Source organism: Nanorana parkeri, unplaced genomic scaffold (genome assembly GCF_000935625.1).
Source record: "Nanorana parkeri isolate BGI_ZX_2015 unplaced genomic scaffold, ASM93562v1 scaffold1773, whole genome shotgun sequence".
In the NCBI taxonomy this organism is placed as follows: Eukaryota; Metazoa; Chordata; class Amphibia; order Anura; family Dicroglossidae; genus Nanorana; species Nanorana parkeri.
In genome coordinates this window covers 258,669-283,859 of record NW_017308041.1, presented here as the reverse complement: position 1 = coordinate 283,859, position 25,191 = coordinate 258,669, and the positions used below count along the sequence as shown (strand labels likewise).

At 38.5% G+C, this 25,191-nt stretch overlaps 1 protein-coding gene and 1 long non-coding RNA gene across 4 annotated transcripts in view; both read right to left on the bottom strand.

The window, feature by feature from the left end:
- Window positions 1-981: 981 nt before the first annotated feature.
- On the bottom strand, window positions 982-9,711 carry LOC108799632. The gene is made up of 3 exons (XR_001942038.1): window positions 9,487-9,711; window positions 7,942-7,943; window positions 982-992 (listed from the first exon to the last, which is right to left on the bottom strand). It is a non-coding gene; the product is annotated as an uncharacterized LOC108799632 (long non-coding RNA).
- A 24-nt stretch (window positions 9,712-9,735) lies between these two features.
- MLLT3 (MLLT3, super elongation complex subunit) overlaps window positions 9,736-25,191 on the bottom strand; it is a 196,778-nt gene continuing 181,322 nt past the window's right edge. For all 3 annotated transcript variants that reach the window (XM_018571521.1, XM_018571520.1, XM_018571522.1), the window contains 3 exons: window positions 22,060-22,131; window positions 19,680-19,751; window positions 9,736-10,408 (listed from right to left, as the gene is read on the bottom strand). In XM_018571521.1, the coding sequence (XP_018427023.1) occupies window positions 10,277-10,408; window positions 19,680-19,751; window positions 22,060-22,131 (276 nt within the window). In that variant the 3' untranslated portion in view covers window positions 9,736-10,276. The remainder of the gene's footprint in view (window positions 10,409-19,679; window positions 19,752-22,059; window positions 22,132-25,191) is intronic.

Here is a 25,191-nt window from a genome sequence, read left to right as displayed (position 1 = left end):
CTGCCGTGACAGGGGGAGGGGCTGGATTCCCCTCTCCCCGCTCCGATCTGCCAGCGCTGACTGGCGGAACGGACGGGGGAGGGGGCGGGTACAGCTGGCTCTGCCTCTAGATAGGCAGAGCCAGCTGTCACTCACGCAGCTGGGCGGATCCCGTCATCTACGTCGGGATCCGCTCCGGCGTCTCAGTATACCGCGAGCTGTAGCTCGCGGTATACTGAGCTTAGGGTAACGGGAGGACGCTAGTTTGTGTCCTCCCGTTACCCTAAGGAGAACTATGGGGAAAAGCACTGACCCCATAGTTCTCCTTTAAACAAAAAGACACCTTTGATACATTTCCTGGCTTTTCCCATCAAGTTTTGAATAAACCAAAAAAAATTCTAACACTGATGTGTAAAGGCACGGTGATACACATCTGAACACAAAGTCACGCATAGACAATTAGAAGACTTTTCCTGTTCTATTTTCAGAAATAACATTTTATTAAACTGTAAAAATTAGTATTAGAGAACTGGTAAATCTGTGAAGGCTTATGGTCAGTCCTAAAGAAAATACAGCAAATCATGGTTTGTCTATAAATCTGTATCAATTTGTACAGAAGTGCATTTCACGTGGCCTGGTCTTGACCCAGCGCTGACTGCTGCATCTACTGTGTTCCACGGTGTCTGTGCAGGTGCACGCTCCCAGCTGCCTATATTAACTTACCCTGTGTCTCTCCTCTTCTCCCGGCTGAAAAACTCTACTGTGCATGCGCCTGCCCCATGATCCTTTGCGGCCGCCCAAAAATCTTCAGATCTTCGGACGGGACCACGCGACAGACACGGCGCGGCAGGTAAGTTTAAATCTTTTTGGTAAAATGTTGAAAATGTTTTTGCATATATCTACTGCTTGCAAGCAGTAGATGCATGAAAAAACCCCTGAAGGTATAATTATCCTTCAATATCTGGTCTGTGGTGCCCTTGGGAAGTCAAATAAAGGCCTAACAGATCACATATCTGGATGCAGTGAAATTCTCACCTGCCTTTTTTCATATGTAAACTACATGCCTTGTGCAGCTATTCCTTAAATACATTTTCACATTATTTTGCTTATTCTGGTGACCACTGAGCAAAAAGTCAAAAGAACCTAATTATTCTTCATCCAGTCTTTATTAATACTTGTTCATGTATACGTCACCTCTCGGCCAGTTAATGAATAAATTGAAGTAAATTGCTTCTGTTTAAAACGGATCTAAGCGGAAAACCAAAAATGTAATCTATTGCAGCCTACCAGTCCTTAGATGTTGTGGCTACATGTTTTCTTTAATGCATTTTCCTTTAATTTTACCTTGCAATTCTACCAGTAACACACTTTGGGTCTTTGTAGGACAATGCTCGCTCACTCACCCTACTTTATTAGAACTGAATCAGGACAGGACTACTGGAACCATCCCACTGTTCACAGGTGGATGGGATCTTGAGGTCCTCAGAACAACATACTGTAGTGTACAACAGTGCAGCACACAGAGAGAGCACAGGAAGTTATCAGCTGACAAGATTTCCAGCAAGATCAACACTTCTCAAACAGATATAACAAAAATATTTTAATGGTATATTTAACAGACTAAAAGGTAGCAAATAAGAGAAGCTTATTGTTAGGGTTTACATATCCTGTAATGGAGAGAAATAGAGAAACTGACCACGTGTGCAGGGCCGGATTTACTCTCCCTGCCGCCCCAAGATCAGGCCCTGTGATGCGCGCCCCCTCCCCCCGCGAACCCCGCTTCCCTTCCCATGCAGGGCGGCGGGGGTTAGTGTCAATTATTTTTACTGTGTCTTAATTTTTTTTATCACTTATCACTTTTTATTTAATTATTTCTTATTTTTTTATTTATTTCATAATTTTTTTATCAATTTAGTTTTTTTTAGATTTTTATTTATCTTATTTACTTTTTTATAATATTTTATCTTATTTTTTATAATTATTTTCTTATTTTTTAATAATTTGTCTTTTTTTACTTTTTAATTACCTTTTAATTTTTTTATTTAATTATTTCATTTTTTTTGTATTTGTATTTATTGAATTTTTCTTTAATCAATGTAATTTTCTTTCCACCTAACTTTATTGCTATCACACAGGAGAAAACAATCCCCTGTGTAATAGCAATTGGAGGTGACAGGTTCTCTTTATTGACCCTGTCACCTCCAATACAGGAGTTCTAGCACAGTACTGTGCTAGAACTTCTGTGACAGGTGAGAGAGGAAGAGCACAGCTCTCCCCTCTCACTGTCTACAGTCTATACGGAGTGGCAGGGTTACTTATAACCCTGCTGCTCTGCTCACTGCAGTCAGAGACTTGGGACTCGGCGGCGGAGGACAGAACCAAAGGAGAGAGGTAAGTGCAGGGGGGAGGGGGAGAAGGCTGCACACTGTTTACATGTGAAAAAATTACAGCTGCATAACTGAAAAATGAGAGTGTTGCTAAATGTTCTGGTTGTAAAAACATAAGCTCTAGTAAGAATAGACAGGGTAATGGTTTTTTTTCTTTCTTTCTTGCAAGCAGCTATAAAATGAGGATTATTGGAATGGGTTTTTCTCTATAGAAATCCCAATCACTCAGTCTATTAGCCAAGATCTTAAATGAAGAACATACATTGACTGCTCTCCTAAGCATTTAAACACATGGATGAACATATTAATGTTCCACTACTTGGACCATAATAGATGGACTATTGATTTTATTGTTCAGAACTACTGTCAAAAACTTGTCAGCTAAAATATGGGTTAGTGATGGAAAAAAGACTGTGTTTTTAATGTTAAAATATAATTTGTCATGCTTAACCCTAATCTTAAAACGGTTTCTTTATTCAAAACAGAGGGACAAAAAAAACCAGAGAGCATAATCCTAAAATGCAATACACGTGTGGAAGAAAAAAGTAACTTGATCATAAAAACCTTGTTGACACATCAGTAGTTAGCAGATTGTGGGACTGAACATTTGCTGAGAGTGATAAGGTCCTATTAAAATTACATACAGTGTAAGGAAAGGGAGAGATTGTGGAACGTTGGAGTGCAAAGGCCAAAACACACTCAAGAAGGACCCCTCAGATATATAATTTAAAAAAATAAAAATACTCCACACCTGTTATACTCATGTTTTTTTTCCAAAGCCTCAAACATTCCTCAAATTGGGAGAGTTCTATCCAGACTTCTGATCATGGGTGCAAAAAAATGAAAAAAGGGCCTCAGTCATGAAGGGGTTAAAGAATATGTCAGATCCTCAATGTACATGATCTCATTGTTCCAATTCAAAGATCCATCAATTTTTGTGAGGTCCCCCAAACGCTCCACCAAAAATGTTTTAGTTTTAGAAGATTCCAAGACATGTGGTGCACTGTTTCACCTTCAGCAGATGTTTGGTATCAATAGAATTTGATAAAGTAAGGTCCTTTATCCTGCTTCTTGGAATTTGCTATTAATTGAAGACTTGTGGAAAATGTATAGCTGTCTTTCTGGTAATTTGTTAATGCTGAATGCCAAACAGCTAAATATATATAATGAATATTAGGGTTACACCGCATTATCGGCCGAAAATGGCCCTTTTGGCATAATGCCGAAAGTGCCATTTTCTGGCCGATACAGCGGTGCATCTGTACTTTCTCTCCTCCCCGCTGGGTGCTGCTCTGTGTCCCAGTGGGGAGGAGAGAAACTGTCACAGGCGGCCAACCTCTGTGGGAGGAGAGCGCTGTGAGCAGCCGGATTCTCTCCTCCCACGCCGATCAGCCTCCTGTGACAGATCTGAGGAGAGCAGTGTGGGCCTCCTGTGTCTGGAAGAAGAGCGAGGTACAAACACTCAGCGATCACTGAGTGTTTGTACATAATTGAGGACATAGTGTGTTTACCAAATCCTCAATTATGAATGAATGGAAAGTGATCTACATCACCTCCTGCTCATTCATGATTATGGTCATGGTTATAGTAAACACACTATTTTCTCATGTTATGAATGTACAGGAACACTCAGTGAAGGATTCCTGTTCATTTATAACAGAGGATGCAGAAAAAGAGATTGGGGACTCTGTCCTCAATTTCTTTCTATTTTAAAAGGGAAATATCAGGGGTCTGTTTAGACCCCTAACATTTCACCGAAGACCCTAAAAGTAAAGTAAAAAATAATTTAATACAAATTAATAAATAAATATAAAAAATTATTTTTTTTATAAAAAATAAAAAATAAAATATGAAAAAAAATTGAAAGTTAAAATACACACATTTCAGTCTGACTTTTTTTTAAATTTCGGTTTTGAAATTTTCATTTTGGTGCACCTCTAATAAATATATAATGTATACGAGTGAGAGCTGTTTTGCCTGCTAAAAGTTTTCTCAGCCTGCAGACTTTTGATGCTTTGAAAGGACCAAGCTATCGATTATAAAAGTAAATGCAGAAAAGGTACATTTTGCCTACAATATAAGTGTGAATATGTAAAATGAATTTAATTATCACTTTTTTTTGTATAAATTAGCATTATATTCATGTGCAAAATAATTCTAGTTTTACTATTCAGCTACTTAATTGACATGTTCTCTCTCAAATATTAAGTAGCATCTGTGTAGCTGCTGCTTTTAAAAATATGGGAACTTGGAAGCTTATTAGAATTGCAAAGGGGTACAGCAGGTACACTGTGTGCTCATTGTGGGTTTTAAAGAAAACCTTTCATGAGTTAAATGCAGGATCTGCTACTGCTATCCATCTTTTGAAAATGCTAGCTCCCTGTCTATAATACTGACTGGGCAGCACTGAAAATAAAAATGATAATGGTTATGAAAAGTTGAATGTTAGGGAAACCGAAAAAAAAATCACATAAAAAATAAATACTATTAGTATAAGTATTTTAAAAGCTGCCTGTATATTACCTTGAGGCAGAGAGGGATAGCAGTGAGACAGTAATGGTGTATTGAGTTACACAGGACTGTCAATATAACACCATGATCTTGCTTAAAGGAAGAGCGAATGCAAGGATGACCTCATCACGATGCTGCTAATTTGATGTCCAATCAACACAATTGTGTGTTATCAAGGTAATAAAAGAAGCAGGAATTGAACAACCACATTGTGTTTACACGGTCAACCATCAGACAGGTATTAGTTTGGTAGGACACATGGGCAGCATAAGGGCCATCCCATAACATTCACCCTGTCAATATTGCTATACAGGACTAAACTAGGTAGATAAATAACTGTTTCCATGTGTTGTTCCCTTGCTAGCAGGATGAGTTAGACATTACTCCGTTGCTGGCGACGTACATTTTGCAGCATTTTCTGTCAGCAAGGAAGGAATCACTTGGCTAGCGAGGAAGTAGCATGTGGAAGGAGGTATTTTCTCTGCAGTTTTTAGCAATATCACTTGTGTATTTGCTAGTGTAAAACAGGGATGTCGATATGATTTTGAGGGTTCTGATTTATTGTATTTAAGATTTATTATTAAAGAGGACCGTAATTCTGGAAGCTGTACCTAAAAAATGGGAGACAGAGCGCAAAGGACTAGTCCCCAGTATTACCCGTGATGTGATGCCCATAATTGACTTACTTGCCTTCTATATCTGTGTGAAGGCAGCCATCTCAGTGGAGATAGGGTTTTGCCACCCTCACATACCAGAGAGTGCTCTGCTATTTATTAAGAGGAACTCCAAACAAGAGGTACAGTTTTAGGAGGTACTGATTAAAGGCGAACTTTACCCTTATCTTAAAAATGACAACAAAGGCACCGTTGGAATTGTTTAGTAATGACAATCTGCAAATAGATACTTATAGATAATCGCTGGCTTTTTAATCTTTGTACACCTTATTTTTCTTTTCCTCCCCATTCTTCTCACAGTGGCCATTTTACTAAGAGCAGATTAAGCCATCTCCCTTTTACTTCCTGGGACTGTGGCACAGGTGACCATGTACATCATCTCAAGGGGAAGAAAATGCTCTTCCCCTCAGATCTTGTGAGAGTTTAAAATATACAGATTAGATTTCCCAGCAATGCACTGTTATGTAAGCTTCCCAAGATGCATCTCTTAAGTAGGGGCTAGATCACTAATGCCTAAGAGAACCAGGAAGTGGAGAAACAGTAATTGTGAGTAAAAGAAAACAATGTTTATTTAACTAATGAATGTAAGAAGATTTCATATAATAAAGCAGAGCTGCACACTGAAGTGATTTTTAGTGAAAGTGCGTAAAGGTCCACTTTAAGCACAACTAACATTTCCAATTTTCCCTATAATGTAGAAAATTTTAAGTTTTTGAGTTCCGTTCCACTTTAATACACAAATGACTAAGACAATATGACAATTACAAGAAAAAAATGTTCATCGCTGTGCTGAGAAGGTATAGAAACCAACCAAAACACATTGTAGCCTCTTGAAGCCATGAACTGCATAGCAGTTGGGACACCTACTTCCTCTGGTGCTAATAATAGTAAGATGGAATATTTTCCAAACATTTATAAATGGTATTGGTATTGTTTGGTATTCTATGCTTCCAAGTCTTTATAAGTACCAATCAATCATTTTTTGGTACATACTGTGCATTTAACCATTTGTATCTAACCAGTGTTAATGATCCGTGCAATGCTGATCTCTTCACAAAGACTAAGCAATGATGGACTATAAAGCCGTCCATACATGTTTCATTTGAACCTTCGCTTGAAATTGCTTGTCAGTACATTCTTGCCATCACTGAGTCAATCAACTTTGTTTGAAAACCCTTAAAAATGTCATTCAGACCTCCTACTTGAATGGAATCCCAGATTTAGTAAACTGGTTTCTTTTGTGCCTAGCACATGTACATTGCAATATGTATGATTATTCCCCAAACAAAAATCTCATTCACGGTTAGACGTTTGTTAGGGTGAGAAGCAAGAACATTTTTTCATCCAGCTCTTTTGATTTTTTTCATCACTAAAAGGTAAAAAACAATGCCGCTTAGACCCCACTAACAATTAGAAAGTCAAACAATGCTTTGGAAACAAATAACAAATTTCAAACAACATTCTACTGGTGTATGGTCTTTAGTATAATAATTTTCAGTTCCATAATTGAAGGTTATCTAGAGTGGTAATTTGCTTTCCATGAATTACTAGACCACTGCTGACCTTTAAGGTACTAAAGAGAAGGCATCTCATTTTAATGGGTAACTCTAAGTGGAGAACAACCATATATATTTTATGGACAAATGTTAAAACAATTTCAATGATGCAGTGCTCACGAAAAGATCATGTAGGTAACAGTTATAGCTATGCAACTATGATAGGATCTATAATCTAATTCATAGAACATAATTATTGAATGTTATTATGCACCCAATAGTACATGCACATTGATTTAATAATGACAGAAACTGTACCTTGTAGATTGCGCACCAGATAATAAAATGCTAGACTGTTTGATCTGTATGGAATTATCCAAACGTAACCAAATGAATAGGAAACAAGAAACAAACACACATGCGCCATTTTTTAAGTTTTCCTTGATATAAATTGCACATTGAGAAGTAGACTATACAACAAAATGCTTCAAGTATGGTTCATGCCAATCATCCTATAGAGTCATAACATTACTGGAAAGTACACTTGTTCAGGAAGCAACTCAAGTCCTTCCATGGTAAAACATACATGTAAAAAGTAGGGAAAAAGAAATACAAAAATATTAACTCTTTGGGCTGAAAGAAATGCAAAGATATCAAAACATATTGGGGAAAAATATACGACACTAAAGTATATAGCAACCAAGTAAACACATGTGACAAGTGGCACAAAACTAGTTAGGTTGGAAGGAATATATAGACTGGATGCAGCATAGAACAGTAGAGTAGAAATGCAATTGTAGGCAACGTGTCCATATTCTTAATCATAAAAGTGGTGGTGTCATTGTAATGACTTCACTGGGTCACACAGGCAATTAGTAAGAAATTTGCAGTTACAGCTAATTCACTTGTTTCCACGTATGTCCTTACCAAGGAAACTTAGCAAAGTTCACAGGTAATGTTTTATTGACTTTGATTCAACAATATGGTCTATGAAGGTTACGAGTGGAGCTTTTGAGTGGTACACCTAGCTGCAACAATGGCACTTAACGTGGGCTCTTGGCAGCAAGATTATTGTGAATGGTGGTGTTATTGATTAAGAATATTCTGGAATGTTTAAAAAAATTTAAATGTTCAACAACTTATTTGCAGTTTATAAAATAAGTGGACTAGTTAAGCTAGTGGTAAGTTAAAGTAGGTCAGCTGCCCAATTAAATGATTTAAGTGTGACTGCAGGCAAAACTATTTCTTTTTTTTTCTTCTTAGTTTTAAATACAGTGGAAGGTTATAACCTCTGTCAGGCTTTTTTGCCATCTGCCTTGCTAGAGATACTCCCCTAGTTTCCGGATGCTGTGAAACCATTTTCAAAGGGCCAAGCAGTGAGAGAAAATATAAAAACTGGAAAAGGTTCCAACCTTCCCTGCTCTACTGAGAAAAGGACCCCTACTGTTGTCAGTCTTCCATTTGGAACTTTTCTCTCACTTCCTTTCCCAATAATGATGCCATCATCAACAATAGATGTGAAGAGAAATTTCCAGAGAAGGGCGGGCCACAGGCAACAGTAAAACCTTACTGAGGTTGTAACCCTTACCTAACCTATGAAAACTGAGAAAAGGTGCGCTTTAACAAAATAGTAACATAGGCATTTACTAAAAAAAGAACTACCCAGCAAAGTAATGGACTCATATCATAGTGGTAAATGGCTAATTCAACTGCCTGCTGGCTCCCCTGTTCTCAGTTTAAAGCCCTCCAGGTTGCAGCTATGGTCAAACAAGCAAGACAGGCAAATTAAGTGACTACCACTGTTGCCACCAAGGAACATGATGGCAGAAAACAGACATTATTATTATTATTACTATTATTATTTTTACGTGTGTAATGCTGGCCACCTTTTGTGGCACTTCAATAGGAGAGGGGCACTTCAATAATAGTGTAACGGAGTATAATAATTTAGATAACACCAGCTTCACTTTCAGTGCAATCAATCTGAACAGACACAGTTGCTTATTTTGTTACTGTACACGAACTTTAAAACTGCATGTAAATTCCAGTCTAAATGGTTTCAATACAGAAAAGATCTGATGAAACTATATTAAAGCAAAAAGTAAGTAACTTGTGTTTACTTTCAAGACACAAACACCAGCATCTCATTGTATGCACATTTTATATGTAAACAATATCATGAATTCCTGAAGCTAATTCAAAAAGGTACAAAAGAACTGATCCCAACAGAGAACTGTATAAGACTTTCTTTAAAGGAAATTTAATTTCTGAATAGAAAAACATTAACATCGGTGACCATAAACAAATAAATGAACATATGAAAAAAAAAACTAAAATATTAAATGCCATTTCATCCATGGTAGCAATAATTAACACAACTGTCAACTATAGACAGTGAAAATGTAATAAATAGTCCCAAATTAAGACATTTCTATTCACAGACACAAGCACATTAAGTAGATAAACATTGCTAGGATTCAGATCAGCTCAAAGCCTATTCTTGTATCTGGACACCCTATAATTTCACTTAGTAAGGCTACAAGTCACATAATGGTGTTTGGGTGCATTCATGGAAGATCCGTACGATGACATCATGGAAACATGAATCCTAAATCAAACAGGGCTGACAGTAAAAAACCAAGCTTGGTCCACTTTTGGCTCTTCCTATTTCAATATTTCATTGTATTTGCTGTGTAAGCTGAGAAATGTTCTTGTGAATAGAGTCATCATTATGTTGCTGATGGCAGTCCTGCTCTAAGAGCGGAGTGTATTTTGGGATGGGCATACTGGACCTTGTAGCATGTGGTAGTGTCATTCCCATACTGATGTTTGGAACCTAGATATGCGGTAATAAATAGATCAGTCACGTAGTAAGGCAGTGTGTGCTCAACATAAGTGCGCCATACAGAGACACATGATCCTGAGCACATTAGTTAATGAAATAAGTCATGTTGTCCGTGTCTTCTTTTTCAAGGCTTTCCAGGTTTAATCTCCAAAAATGTATAATTTGTATGAAGGATGATTTTTTTTTCTTAATTGTGGTTCATCATTTTCCACTTTGGGCATAAAAAAAACAAGTAGAAAGAAGATAACCATCCAAAGATGTTTTTTGTTTCTTGTTGCTCTTTAGAGTAACAGATCCACTTTTAACATCCTGAATTATTACAAGCAGTTCAGTTGCACTGACTCTTGTCTAATTGTCCACAAAAGGCAGGTCCATCTTATACTCTCAGGAGGCCCCAGATGTTTCCAAGTAGCTCTGTAGTTTGCGGACTGTAGTTTTATCAAGGGAACAAAGGTCAAAGTCAAAGGTTGTGTTTGTGATATGGAAGTGCCCAGTTTCTTCTATAAGGTTCACAATCTATAAAAAAAAAACACAATGAGAAAGTATTAGAATACATTACATCAGAATTAGATAGAATACTAATACAATTAGATAGAATTATAATAAATTACAGACATTCTGTATCAACAGCTTTATTATTTGGATAATGTAGAATACTTGCCCATGATCCCTTTGGGCCCCAAGTTACATGGGTCTTCAGTCTGGATTAGTCTGTCAGTTTTTCCGATGGATATAGACTAATGCCCAATGTATGTCTAGGGGTGAGTAGACAACAACAGACATGTGTCTACTTACATCTGCTTACAACCAAGTCAGTCTAAGTCCGGGAAAGAACATGGGAAAAGATTTGTTTCCTTTTCCATTCTTGTGAACCTAGACAGAACTGAACAAATGTAAACTGATGTAAATGGACATTGTCCGTTTTAACTGTAAACCTTTTTCTTTTTTTGTGTCATTTTTGCCCACCTTCATCTGCGGCAGAAGAAGGAGCATGCACAGTATGTTTCTTTCCCTCCATTTTATGCAGTAATCGTGGCCAGGGATGTCTTTAAAGAGACACCTATTAATTTGGTCAATGTCAGACCAGGCCTGTGGGACACCTCCTGTCGGCAATACAGCAATAGGCTGCAGGAGAGGCTGTGGCAGGAGGTGTTAAATAAATAGCAGCAGAAGCTTTCTTTCTTCAACAAACCCCCAAAAAACAGACATGTGAAAAACATATGTAAGTGGGTAGAAAACCGTATGTAAACAGATGTAAGTGGGTAGAAAACCGTATGTAAACAGAACTGAATTTAACTGAACTGAAGACAGATGTGTAAACTGATGTAAACTGGCAGAAACTAGGGATGTTCAGATACCAGTACAGATACTTGCCATCATGAGAACTACCAGGGTTTCAGAATTCAGCAGAGGTTTATGCGAATAAACTGATGACGCCTGTGTGAAAGGGGCCTTAGGGTAACAAAAATTACCTTGCAATACGAAAAATGCACCTATTAAATAATAATAAAAATTATAAAAGAAATAGTATTAGGGAAACTAATGAATCTCTTATTTGCCTCTGGATTTTGGAAAATGTCTCATAGCTCTTATTCATACTTTCAGTGTTAATAAAATGCAATATATTAATATGTTAATATGAAGCAAAATGTATCAATGCTAATTCAAGGTAATTCATCCGATTAGCAAGTAAGGCATTTTTTAATGGACTCTACCTCCAGGAACATGCTTGAGGAAAGACAAAGGTAAGTGGTTATAGAGAGGTTCCCAACTACTGACCAAACTGACCACTTACAGGATGGCTTTACATAAAAAATACATGGACTATCATTGCCAACCTGTCCTAAAAATGCTAGTGACCTGGTTGCCATACAGATTTTTTTTGCTTTGAATACTTTGAGTCCCTGACGTGGAAAAGACATGGTAAAGTCAGAGATCTTTACCTAAAAGAAGGCGGAGGGGTATTCCTGGAGAACAAAACCTATGTGTATATTTCTATTCAAATAGTGGACTTGGTCATCTAGATTTATTGAACCAATTGAACATATGAAAAAGGCAAGGAGGTCTCCCAGGTAGGAGGTAACTGGGAGTAGCGGTTCATAAAAATAAATCGAGACCAGTTGTATCAGTGAAAAATAGTACAAAATTTATTAAAGTAATCAGGATGCCAAAAACCATTGATGTGCTTCTCTAATTTCAAAATTTAAAAGACAACGTTGTAACACTCATACATATACTCATGCAAACCTCGGGCGCCACATATACATTGACAATGTAAACCTCCTATATATCCTCAAGGGGATTCTTCATTTAGTGGTATTGATCCCTAGCAGCTCTACAGGTGATCTTCAGAAATGGTCACAGTTCTATCCCCGTGGATAGAGGGGAATTGCCCTGTATCACCAGGGGAATCAGTATGTGGATGTTTGTCCTTTACAAAATCTGTGTCCATTTAAGGATTTCGGAAACAAGGTATCCTTTGATAGCAATATTGCAGTGTCCCCGTAATGAACATAAATTCAAGTAATTAGGATTTCTTAGAAGTGTCGCTGTGCTGTCGCATCTATCGTTTTAAAGTCCCGGGTTCAGTGTGAGTCCATAACACCCGTCACTTAATCGTGACTGGAGAGGGGAGACAAGTGAGTCAGACGGGGCTTCGTCAGACGAAGCCCCGGCAGGAGGGGCAAAATGCATTGGCTAATGTGTGCTTTATTGAGCAGCTGGGTGACCCTACACACAAGACAAACCTCCATGTGAATGGATCATACAACAGATCCACCACATCCTTAAGGAGAGGAAAAACACCGGCTATCAGACGTGGAGCCAAACACCATTGTGCCGAACACCGGAATACTCCAAGAATCACGGTGCTCCGTGTCTACAAATGAAATCCAAGGGATAAGCTTCCCCAAGATCAGAGTGGACAGAACAGGGTTGAGACAACCAACAGTGAGTACAACGATACACTGACAGTATTATATCTCACTTGTCTCCCCTCTCCAGTCACGATTAAGTGACGGGTGTTATGGACTCACACTGAACCCGGGACTTTAAAACAATAGATCCGACAGCACAGCGACACTTCTAAGAAATCCTAATTACTTGAATTTATGTTCATTACGGGGACACTGCAATATTGCTATCAAAGGATACCTTGTTTCCGAAATCCTTAAATGGACACAGATTCGTAAAGGACAAACATCCACATACTGATTCCCCTGGTGATACAGGGCAATTCCCTCTATCCACAGGGATAGAACTGTGACCATTTCTGAAGATCACCTGTAGAGCTGCTAGGGATCAATACCACTAAATGAAGAATCCCCTTGAGGATATATAGGAGGTTTACATTGTCAATGTATATGTGGGGCCCGAGGTTTGCATGAGTGTATGTATGAGTGTTATAACGTTGTCTTTTAAATTTTGAAATTAGAGAAGCACATCAATTGTTTTTGGCATCCTGATTACTTTAATACATTTTGTACTATTTTTCACTGATACAACTGGTCTCGATTTATTTTTATGAACCGCTACTCCCAGTTACCTCCTACCTGGGAGACCTCCTTGCCTTTTTCAGAGATCTTTACCTGCCTACCTGTTCAGGATCAAGGACTAAGTACTGAAGCCAGGGGGTCAGAGCTAAGTAATAGCAGCAAACAGGTTTCTCACAAGGCTGATTTGTTGTAGGTAAACTTGTTACAATACTGGGCAATTCAATCCTAAGATAGAGGTGGCCTTCAGTACTGTAAAAATCAGTAGATTCCAAGATACATGTAGCAGAAATGAAATGCACATCTCTACTTTTACCTCTTGATCTACATTTCTTCATCATAAGTGCACAATGAATTGCTCAGGTTTGTCATAGGTTTACTTTAATACTAATGCAACAGAAGAATAAGGAGCACTAAACAAAAAGATTTTCTTTCCGTAATGCTTTGTCTTGTTAAAATGTTTTCCAAACTCCTTGCGGACCCAAGTCGCTAGTCGCACATGAAAGCAGTGATGCTTCACAAGAAAACTTACAAATTGTTTTAAAAAAAAAACCCTCCCCAAATTGGGTCCAGTCTATAGCACACGTATAGACACATATATGCTATATGCCTCTTTGGGAAAACGGAAAACAGTTTGCTAGTTCTAAAGACAGAAAATTACCTGGCAACATGTCAAGAAGAAAGCTAGATCAAAGAGAGTGCCTGTACAAGTGAGAAAGCCATGTGCACACTATACATTCTAGAAAAAAACAGAAACCCTACAGACAGAGAATTAAAGGACAAGATGTTTGTTAAATAACTATTCTTCTGTGTGAGCAATAAACCCTTTCTATTACTTCCTGGAATGTGATATTGCAGCTACTTGTGTCTCAGCGCTAGAATTCCTTCAGTATTTGGAAATGGAGATGATATTTACAGGTCCAGTCATTCAGTTGAGCTCAATTCCAGCATATACTTTGTCCACTGCCCACTACTTAGCTTTTTTTTCAATGACAGGTTAATGTTTATTAGCAAACAGTTGCTAGACAATACACTGCTAGACCCATCTACAATACTTTGATGTGTTTCCAGCAGTTAGCAGAAAATCGTATTTACTATGTCTCTGTAAAAGCATATTTGTACACTTTACTAGGCATTAGTGTCCCCTATTAACATGAGTCTAAACGCGTTCAAAAAGTTATGTGTTTGAGTCTAATGGACGGCAGGCAGGTATACAAAACAGGGAAACTGACAAAGCCCTAGAAAGGGGCAAAGAGGAAATAGAGCATACCAGTCTCCTTTTTGCTTTGTGCATAAAACATTTGTAGCAGTTTTAGGATATTAAGCTCAACTGTAGATTTGCTACCGCCTTTATTTTTGAGGAGTACTGTTGTCTGTAGGTATATTTTACCCATGTCCTGTTCTGGTTACATAAGGAAGTGACTCCAATGATCATTTCAATAAGAAAACGGCAATAAAAAGGTGAAAGTTTCAATAGTGTCACACTGTATTAAATACAGTCGGTCTTGGTACTGGTTTTGGTATCTCTGTTGGAGAGATTCTCCCCAATAGAAAGCAATAACATTAACATTTAACCCTTTCCCAGTCTATTCAAAGACTGTGGCTATAATTAGGCTTTAAATTTGAAAATCTTTACAATTTATTTGAACCATATTTATTATTTGAGTAGTTTGCTACAACTGATCTACTTCTTCATAGAATACTAGTAATATCTACATTCCTGGTACCCAACCCTTTGGCACCTACTGTATGGCCACTGCAGTCAATGGTCTGTTTTGGTGCTTACTCAGGCCAGTGAAAGAAAATATTCTTTACAGTAGCCTAAATATTATATGCAGTAGCTTAATAGTTTATTGTATGGCTTATTTGTTCCACATTCATCTTACTTTTTTCTGTGCAATCCACTCCTTTTCTCTTTTTATGTTTGGTTTTTAACGGAGTTTTTATAAATCGATCTTGCTGAGAGAAATATGAAACAAGGCACAATGTAATTTTAAGAGGGCTGTAGGGAAATTTTAATGGCATTGTCATTAAAATGAATTTTTGCTAATCATGTTTAGCATGGTGTGCTGGTGACATTCTTTAAACTGTATGCTCCTTATGGCGCCATCCGTGGTCACTACAAGCACCCACCTGCATGCACAGGTCATCTACGGAATCCGGTAAGGAGTGCAGCAAGATGCATTTACTTACTTGATAATGTGGCCCCTGACATCACCAAGGGGCTACACATGGCATTCAGTAAATGCATTTCTGCAGAAAACGTGACATGTAACAGGAGAGACGGTCAGTGATTGCAAACATTACCAGTTGGAGTTGTTGGAAACTGGGGATATGCTTCAGGAGACAGTCATAGACTGAAGATACAGTGCATAAGATATTATAAAGTGTAAAGATATCACAGCTATTACAGCCTCTTTAAGGGTAACCTTTTGAGTTTATAGTTGATCAAAAGGTAGGTACTTCAGGGTAATGCAGCAGCAGCTCTGGGTCCTCATTTTAATCATTCAATTTTTCCCTGTTTTTTTCCTTATTTCAATATGGGACACACTGGTTGATTTTTGCACTCTGTGGCCTTGAAAACGCTTGTAATTGAATGGCATTCTGTCATTAAAATGGACTTCTGCTAATCACGTTTAGCATGGTGTGCTGGTGATATTCTTTGAAACTATATCAAGTTTACAACCACTGGTCTACACCCCAATAATAACACAATTTGCATTTCTTGTAATGTACTAGGAAATTAAAATGGAGATTGAGAACTAAGCAATACAAAAAATCTTAAGCAATATAATTCATGTCTTCTTCTTGTCTATACTGTAAGACACATCTCCCTTGAGCAAAAATATTATTATTTTATTTAAAAGTACATTAAAACAGAGTTAATAGAAAATATACCTGTCAATTTGTTTAAATACATCCTTTGTCATGATACAGCTCGTTAAGTGTACATGTGCCGTTAGTTTACTTTGGTTCTGAATGACTGTAATCCGGAAAACGACCATATAAACTTGTGTCTACAGGCCAATAGGAAGGGATTTCCTCTCTGCCTGTCAACAAGCAATCTGCACTTCTATCCCCAAAGGCCTTTTACAGCACCTGGTGAGCTTTTTTTCTTTTTTACTTTGTGGTATCTGTATGCATTACATAGTTTCAAAGCTTTTTGTTCAAAAGAACCTCAACAAAGCAATGTTGCACGTAACATAAAATGCCTTTAGCTAAAAAAATCAGCAATGGTTTAGCAAACATGTGGCATTCTGTGACTGCTACATTGTAAAACGACGGGGCCACTGGCAACAGAAAATATGAGGCCTTAATGGAGAACTATGAGATGAGTGATTTCCACTCACCTCATAGTTCTAGCCGACCTGTGACAATGAGACTGTCACAGGTCGGCTCAGTAGATCGGGAGGTGAGCGAACACATACCAGGTGAGCAAACACATACCAGGTTCGCTCACCTCTCGATCCTGTCACGGCTCTCTGCCGTGACAAGGGGAGGGGCTGGATTCCCCTCTCCTCGCTCCGATCTGCCAGCGCTGACTGGCGGAACGGACGGGGAGGGGGTGGGTACAGCTGGTTTTGCCTCTAGATAGTATACTGAGCTTAGGGTAACGGGAGGATGCTAGTTTGTGTCCTCCCGTTACCCTAAGGAGAACTATGGGGAAAAACACTGACCCCATAGTTCTCCTTTAAGCAAATCTATAATGTGTGATTAAAAAAATATGCTAATTGCAATCCTCAAAAGCCAGTCAAGAAAAAAAGTATTCTTCTTTAGCTTGCAGCATTCTTGGTTATATTACTCTAAAAAAAGAGTTGCAATCAAGTTTAAAGTGCAGGCACTTACAGTGACCCGGCAGTCCCCACTATTATGCCTGAATCCCGAGCCATTTTGGTATCCTAGTAATGTTGAAGCTTGCCAATCTATGCTATCTATGCTCCCGCACATTCCTATGAGTCCATTATGATCATGGCCTGCACTACAGCAATAGAGATACTGTATGTATGAGGCAGGACTTATGGGTGCCTGCACTTAAATAAAATACAAATTGGATAATAACTATTAATTAAAAGAGTAATTTTAAGTAGCAATGGCTACCGTCCAACATTCCTTCCTTCACTTGAACTTAAAAATAATTGTTTAACATCACTGTCTCCAAAATGTGGACTTCCACGTCCCTCACTGGCCCACTGTTTTTGGACGTGCCCCTCAATGGCGCAGTTCTGGACTAGGGTTACTGCATATATTGCAACGGTCTTGAAGTGGACCCCGGAAATGAACCCGCTGCTATACTTTTATAGCGCCTCCGAATATTCAGCTGAAGAACCTCACTGTTCCACTCACAGAGGAAGAGACTGGTTGCACATTTGTCTGTTGGCTTCCCGGAGGAGTATAATGAGGGGATGGAATACCTCCTCCACCCCGCCAATCCCCAGTGTCATTACGGAGCTGAAAGTTTTGTTTAACTGACTTAGGGATTCTGGAGGTGCCCTAACACGCAATGGTGCTATAGATAGTTAGCGATTGTAACTAGACTGAAATGTTCCTAGGAGAACGTATCTAAGTAGTAGTAAAGCATAGGATAGCTAAAGTGAATAGGGCAACCAGCTTGGGAATGTTTGATTGTTAACGTTGGAATATTCTGGTGCTGAGATCGCTGTACGTGGTCTCACGTGATGTAAACTGTATATCTTGGCACAAAAGGTCAGAACCCTCAGGGGGATGACCATAAAAACAGAATATAGTTTGTTTTAAAAAAAATTATTGTTTAGCTAGAATAAGAAAAATGCTTTCGTAAAATGTTACAATTTACACACATCCATCAATGCATGCCTCTGGCAGATGTATATTGTTACAGATTTATGGTGATATCATAGGGATTATAATATAATGAGACATTTTACATTTTGCTGTTTTTAAGTGGATAGGCCAGCCAATAATGTATTAACCAATTTAAAATCTGAGTGCATACATTTAGGTGCCTTTGTTCTGTTAATAACACCAATTTAAAGAACAACAACTTAGAAATTAGACTTACTGGTAATTTTTTTTCTCCAGAATCGTCTATTACTGTACATACCAATTAACCTATTACCTAATAACCAAATCATTTTAGGACAGAAACATTGGAGTTCAAAAGGCCCAGCTTTACCATACCTCCATTCTCACAATTTTCATGATATAGTACAGGCCCATTTAAAAAAATGTAAAGGTGGGTGAATGGTAAAAAAAAAATGTTGGTAGTGCTAGGGCTTTGTAAATCCTCTATTTATCTCCCTATGCATTATGTACATTGTAACTTAATGCATAAGGAGATGAAGCCCTAGGGCTTATGTCAACATATTACTGTGTACCATATGGGCAATGCCACACTTCTCCTTTCATCTAACTCACAAAAGTAACATATATAAAACACATCATGGACTCGGTTAAAGCCCAATTGTAGTTTCCCCATAAAAAACAGAAAGGAAGTCAAGTTGGATCAACCCCTGGAACTGTCACATTTGCTGGACAGCATGGCCTGTTAAAGAAAAACTGTGAGCAGAAACAAAATTAACCCTTGCAGTGGGTCTACCCCCACACTGCAAGGGTTGATTGCTCCTTTTAGGCTAGGGTGTAAACAAAACAAAAAAGATATACTCATCCGAACCTCGGTCCTGCTTAGCTGCTACTCGATTGCTTGTGACAGACTACATCATGTCAGCCATTTTTTTTTTATTTGCCCATGGCACACTCTTTTCTTAAATTTAGGATGCTTTTTACAATTAAGTATGTATACAAAACAATGTCAGGGCCAAACACAGATGGTAAGTTTTGAGAAAAGATGGACAGAAGGATCTGAACAGACATTTGGGGGATCTGGCCACTCAGAACATGGGAGATTCTTCATCTTTGTGTGGATAGAAGTTTTGGGTATAAACGTACATTCACAATTAAGGAACATAACTGTCAGTTCTTACTACCCATCTGTAATTCACTTTTCTCATTACACTGCATTCCTATATATAATAGAAACATACCATATCCATGTACCAGAAATGGCAGGTATGACAGTTCTATACAACAGTTCACCATTCTACCTAATGCACATGGTTGTCATGTTTGCACCATGATATATTAGTATGTAAAAGAAACTACTATTAACACTAGGCATGTTGTTTTACTCATTTTTATTGTTGTATTGTGAGATTAGTGCCACGGTCACCTTAGCCTTATGCTGCAGAGCGGTTGAAATAATAGTGATACATGCACCTATGTTGCTTTAGTCCACATTCTTACTTAGACTAATAGCTTACCTGCTGAAGTATGTGTCTTTCTCTTAAAGTCATTAATCGCCTGTGAAGTTCAACTAATTCATCTAGGTATGCCTGGAAAAAATAAAATAATATTAAATACTATTCACGTATCTCAAAAAACAGTGGGAAAATGCAGGAAAGTACCAAGACATATACGCAAGCAAGATTTTTAATTAACATATATGCATCAGTGAGACAGTCAGTTCAGGTTTTCTATTGGGCTCAAAGGATAAAGCATTGCTGCTTGCAGAATGTAAAAAAGTTGGAGAAATATACTTTCCTTTCTTCAACCCCCCCAGCTTCTGCCCGTGGTGGGTAGGTGAAGGGTGATGTCACAATCCTTCTGGTGAGATAACAGAAATGCTTACTACACAACGTCTTGCATAATGACATTCCATTTGGGTACTGGGACATTCCCTGGGACCTCATCAGAAGGTTGTTGACAACACCACCTGCAGTGCGGAAGCTGGAGGTAGGGCGAATATTACCTTGCTTCCCACTGGCTTTTTTTTCATCCTTCCTTCATGTAGTGAAAGTGTAAACAGGACCTTCAAATTTTAAAGGGTCTCAATGCTTATGGTAAAATTGAAAGAAGAAGATGCACATCTGCAAAATCCCTATTTGTTTTCTTTTTAAATAAGCTTTTTTGAGCCAGCACAATACAAGAGCAAGCCGCCTCCTGCCAGACCATGCTCTTCCTGCTCATATGGGGGTTAGTCATAGAGAAGTGGGGCAGATCTACTCTATACCTTTTGTGTCTGTTTAGTTGCGTTTTCTGTGTAACTGCAACTAATGATTTTCATAATCGATTAGTTGGTCAATTATTTTTTCAATTGATCGGATAAAAAAAATTAAGTGAATACCATCCTTCATTTAAAATAAAATATACAAATGCAGTGTTACAAACAAAGTTTACTTCAGAATAAAACTGCATGCACAATTTTTTGCAATCGCACTGCACTGGAACACATGGCATTGCGTTCCAGTGCGGGTGATCACACTGTGGGTGGGAGGCGCGTATGGAGTGCCATTGGAATGAATGGCACTGCAACGCACCTCTCACAGCAGAATTTGTCAGGCCGAAACCGAAAATTACTTTTTTCGCACCTTTTATTTATTTTTTTAAATAATTGTATTGTAAGCACATGGAGCTTGAATAGCTTCAAGCGGCACGATTCTGCAGGCAGCAGCTGAATGTAAATACAGCAGAAGTGGGCTGGCTATTGCACCCACCCACTGCTTGCTGTGTCCTTCTCCCAGCATGAAGGAGAGAGCTAGGGGATCCGACCAACTAATCGATAATGATAGTTGACAACTATTCTCATAATCGATTAATAGATTAGTTGGTTGCAGCCCTATTGCTGTGTGATCAGACAAACTGTGGATAATTTCCTATCCTGAGGTCTTAGAATACCATGAGCTATCTCTGCAAATAGGTACCTTTCTGTAGGATGTCAGTCATTAAAACTTACAATGAGGCATGTTTAAAAAATAGGACAGCAGTGTTAGAGATGCCAGCACCCAGCCACAACACCTTGAATGCAATGAAGGAGCTTACAAACTAATATCAATACCTGCCACATTCATACACCAGCAGGAGAGCCAATTTGGAAGGAAGCCACTCAATCTGCCAGTGTGTTTTAGGATTGTAAGAGGAAAACAAAGCACACATAAAAACATCCACACTTGATGCAGTGAGTGACACCTGAACCTTCACCCAAGCACTGCAAATGCTATCCACTTAACCACCATGATGCCTTTGTTTGTTTTTTCCTTCACCTCCCCCCCTTACTCACACACACACACACACACACACACACACACACACACACACACACACAGCAGCTATTGAGAAATGAGCCTAGCCCAAACAACTGGAGTTGCCATCCACTTTAGCCACCATGCTGCATCTGTTCTTTTTTTTTTTTCCTTTCCTTGTCTGCCCACTTCTGGCATCCCTGGATAGATCAAGCAGAGAAGTATAAAATGTTCTCAGTTGACCTGCAGAATTGTCAATTCTAGGGAAAATGAGAATGGGGCATGGGGATTTGGTCATGGTCATGGTGTACATCTGACATTATAGTAGTGATTCAGGCCCACTTCAGCATGAAGATGCTTGTAAAACGAACACTCGTTAATTATATACAGAGTTGGTTCGTACCACTGGAGTCGTGGGTTCGATTCCCAGCAGGAACATTACTGTGTACATAGCGTGTCTGTGCTCTCCATGTTTGTCTTTATTGCTAAGAAGAGCTGAGTAACAAGACATTCAATAAACAAAACATGTAGTTACTTCGACATGCGAATACAGTACAAAACTATGTAGGAAATATAATCGCCAATAAAACTGTGGACAACAAATTCAAAGATATATTTTTACCTTATCGCAGTCTCCATTTTTTATTGGCTTTTCAGACTTGCTCTGTTTAATCGGGCTCTTTACATCCAGGATCTACAAGCCGCACACCAAATGAAAAAGAAAGCCATTTTAGTTTAAACACAGTGTATTGTCCATTTCAATACTGCTCAGGCTACAGATGTGAGACCCCAGGCAGTGCTGTCCTTATTCAGGGTTAGGAGTATTTATTAGAGGTTACACCAAAGTTGGACACAAGTAAATATCTATAGTCCCAGACAGAAGGGTGAGGAAATATGGCTAGATACACAAAAAAGGTAAATAACCATAAGCTGTACATTCCCAGTCTGGCCCCTGGTGAGACTGATAAAAGCTCTTGACCTCTGGTTCTGCACTTTACTGTTTCAGCCAGACTTGAAGGAATTTACAGCCGTATTATAAAGTAACAAGTGACATCTTGACAAATAAGAGTAGGAGATCCAGGGAGAACAACCATTATTCATATTTAGGGTAGATCATCTTTTACTGAAACCATGAGTGTAACAGGTTGTAGTTTCATTTGTTCATCATTTAGTTCTTGATAACAGGCTTTAAATGTATACATGCAGGCTATTTACTTGTCTAAAGTATTTCACGGCAATAAAGAAGCTGGACAATTGAATGTAATTAATTTAGAAGAGTTTTTTTTTTTTTTAAAGCCCAGTTATTCAGCAGTTCGGTGCCAGAACAGTGATAGATTCTATGGCTGTTGAATGGAATGGGGCAAGGTGTAGAGCAGGCTCGATTTTGACCTGAAGAGAAGTTATGGACCTGTATAGAGCCTGGGCCTAGCATATTGGAACTTTTGACACAAAGTACCTGATATAAAGACAAAAACACAGACATTAACATACAATGGTTCTCTTATGGAAACAATAAAGCAATGGCTATTGCACAATGTAAAATTTGATTAGCAGATGGCAGTGCAGATTAGCAGATTTGAAAGAATTCTAATCAAACTTTCCATTTAATGTGAAAAATTCTTAACCCTCCAATATCCTATGAGTATTGATTCACTGCTGGCACAGATGAGGATCCATATTAGAACAAATAGCTTACGGGCTCTAACTTTAAACATTGCAAGTGGCTGTTTATGGAATAGTCACATGACCCATTTCACTTCTTGGCTCTCTACAACCCCAACTGCCACATATTGTTAGAGGTGGAAATGAGAATATACATGGATGTAAGCAAACTGCTACCATTCCGAGTGTATCAGCCCTTATAAAAAATTTCTGTTTAATAGGCTCTGTGGCTCAGGCTGCAGTTTATGCGTACAAGTGAGAGAGACATGACTCATCCCTTATCGAATGGCCCAGTCTGAAGTTTTAGTCAGACAAACAGAGCCACGTTATCTTATGTGCAATCTCTTTAGCTAACCCATGGCACTCTGGGAATCCTTAGTCATGTATTAGATGTTTGTGTGCGAATATATATAGATTTTCCTTCACTTTCAGTCCCAGTGCACAAAGAGTGAATCTCCCTAACAAGGACACAGGCAACGATAAAAACCTGACTGGTTTTAACCCCTCGCCATTCTATTCAAATAAAATTTTTTTTTTTTTAGCTTTTGATACATGTACATGGGTTTGGAAATTTTTTAAAAAAACAACTACTTGTCCAAGGACTAAAGCGGGGGGCTAATCTACAAAAATATTTTAAAACCAAAACCGTATTTAACAGTGCAAAGGAGCACTTCTCATTGGTCAGAACAGACAGGTGACTGCACTGACCAACTAATGCTCCCAATTTGTGAGTGAAATTAAAAATCCGTAGTGCGCTGAACAGCAGTATGGGGTACAGATAGTACACCCATACCAGCGGTGGGGAAGGACCGTTTACCGAAAGGTAATTATGTGGGTGGGGGCCTCAAGGGGGCCGGATTGTAGGGGGTAATTCCATTTGCCCACATTACTTGGGAAAGTGAACTTACCCTTTAATGCACATTGTGCATGTTAGAAAGCACTGCTGCCCAGCTACCACAAAAGTGCACATGTTTATTTATTTTAATTTTTTTACTTTATCACTTTTTCCTTTTTTTTCCTTTTTATTTTATTATGTTTTCCTTTCTATTTTTAACTTTTTTCACTTTATTTTTTTCACTTAACTTTATTGCGATCACATAGGGGATAAAAAGCAGCGGGGGGCGGGGGGGGGGGGGGGGGCATGGTACGACCATGGATGGATGGACAGACAAGCAGGCTGCATACAAGTCATCTGGGTGGCTGTATAGCAGTCACACTCTGATGTCATCAATGTATTGCACAGGAGGACGGCGTCGGCCCACCCACAACCCTGAATGTCTGAGAGAAAAGGTGAGCACCGGAAGCCCGTTGGAGCAGCAAATTGTTATTATAGCTCATTCCTCAACCACTAGACTTTGCTGTGCAGGGGGTATTATTTTTAAACCTAGTGTTCAGCTTTAAGTACAAGCCAAAGATGACAATTATGTCTCATAGAAAAAGAAGGAACATCATCTTTGTGACGTTTGCATTCATAAAGTTTTGGCTAAAATCAAGTTAGCATACAAGAAAGAGACATAGCTAATTCACTTTATGAATTCCCGGCTCTCACACCTATAGCCTTGTCCATTCAGCAGGGCTGAGTTTATCTCTGAATATTTTATTCTTTCCTACAGTGACAGATTGAGTGTTTGATCTTCATTTCACAGCACAATGGATCCTAGTTGCCAGGCAAGAACTGTGTAGTCTTCTAAATGCTCCAAAATTAAATTCCATGCCTCCAATAGCCAAGCATACAGTATGTGTTATTAGCATTGGATAAACACAAAGTCTTTTCCGGAGTGCTATTTCTGACAATTTACCTTACAAAATAAGTAGCAAAATGTAGGGCAGACAGAGGAAAATAGAGACAAAGAAAACCCAGTGCATTCTGTTATGCTGTTTTTACATACCATATTTCTGTGTATTTTTTTTTTTTAATTATCCGATTAACCGATTAATCGAACTTAATAATCGGCCAACTAATCGATTATGAAAATAATCGTTAGCTGCAGCCCTAGCTGAAACAATCAAATTTTGTGTTGAGGTCAGCAAGCTGTAATGCTCAATTTCCATACCAGTATCCATCATTTCAATTCTAGCCTACTTTTTTTAA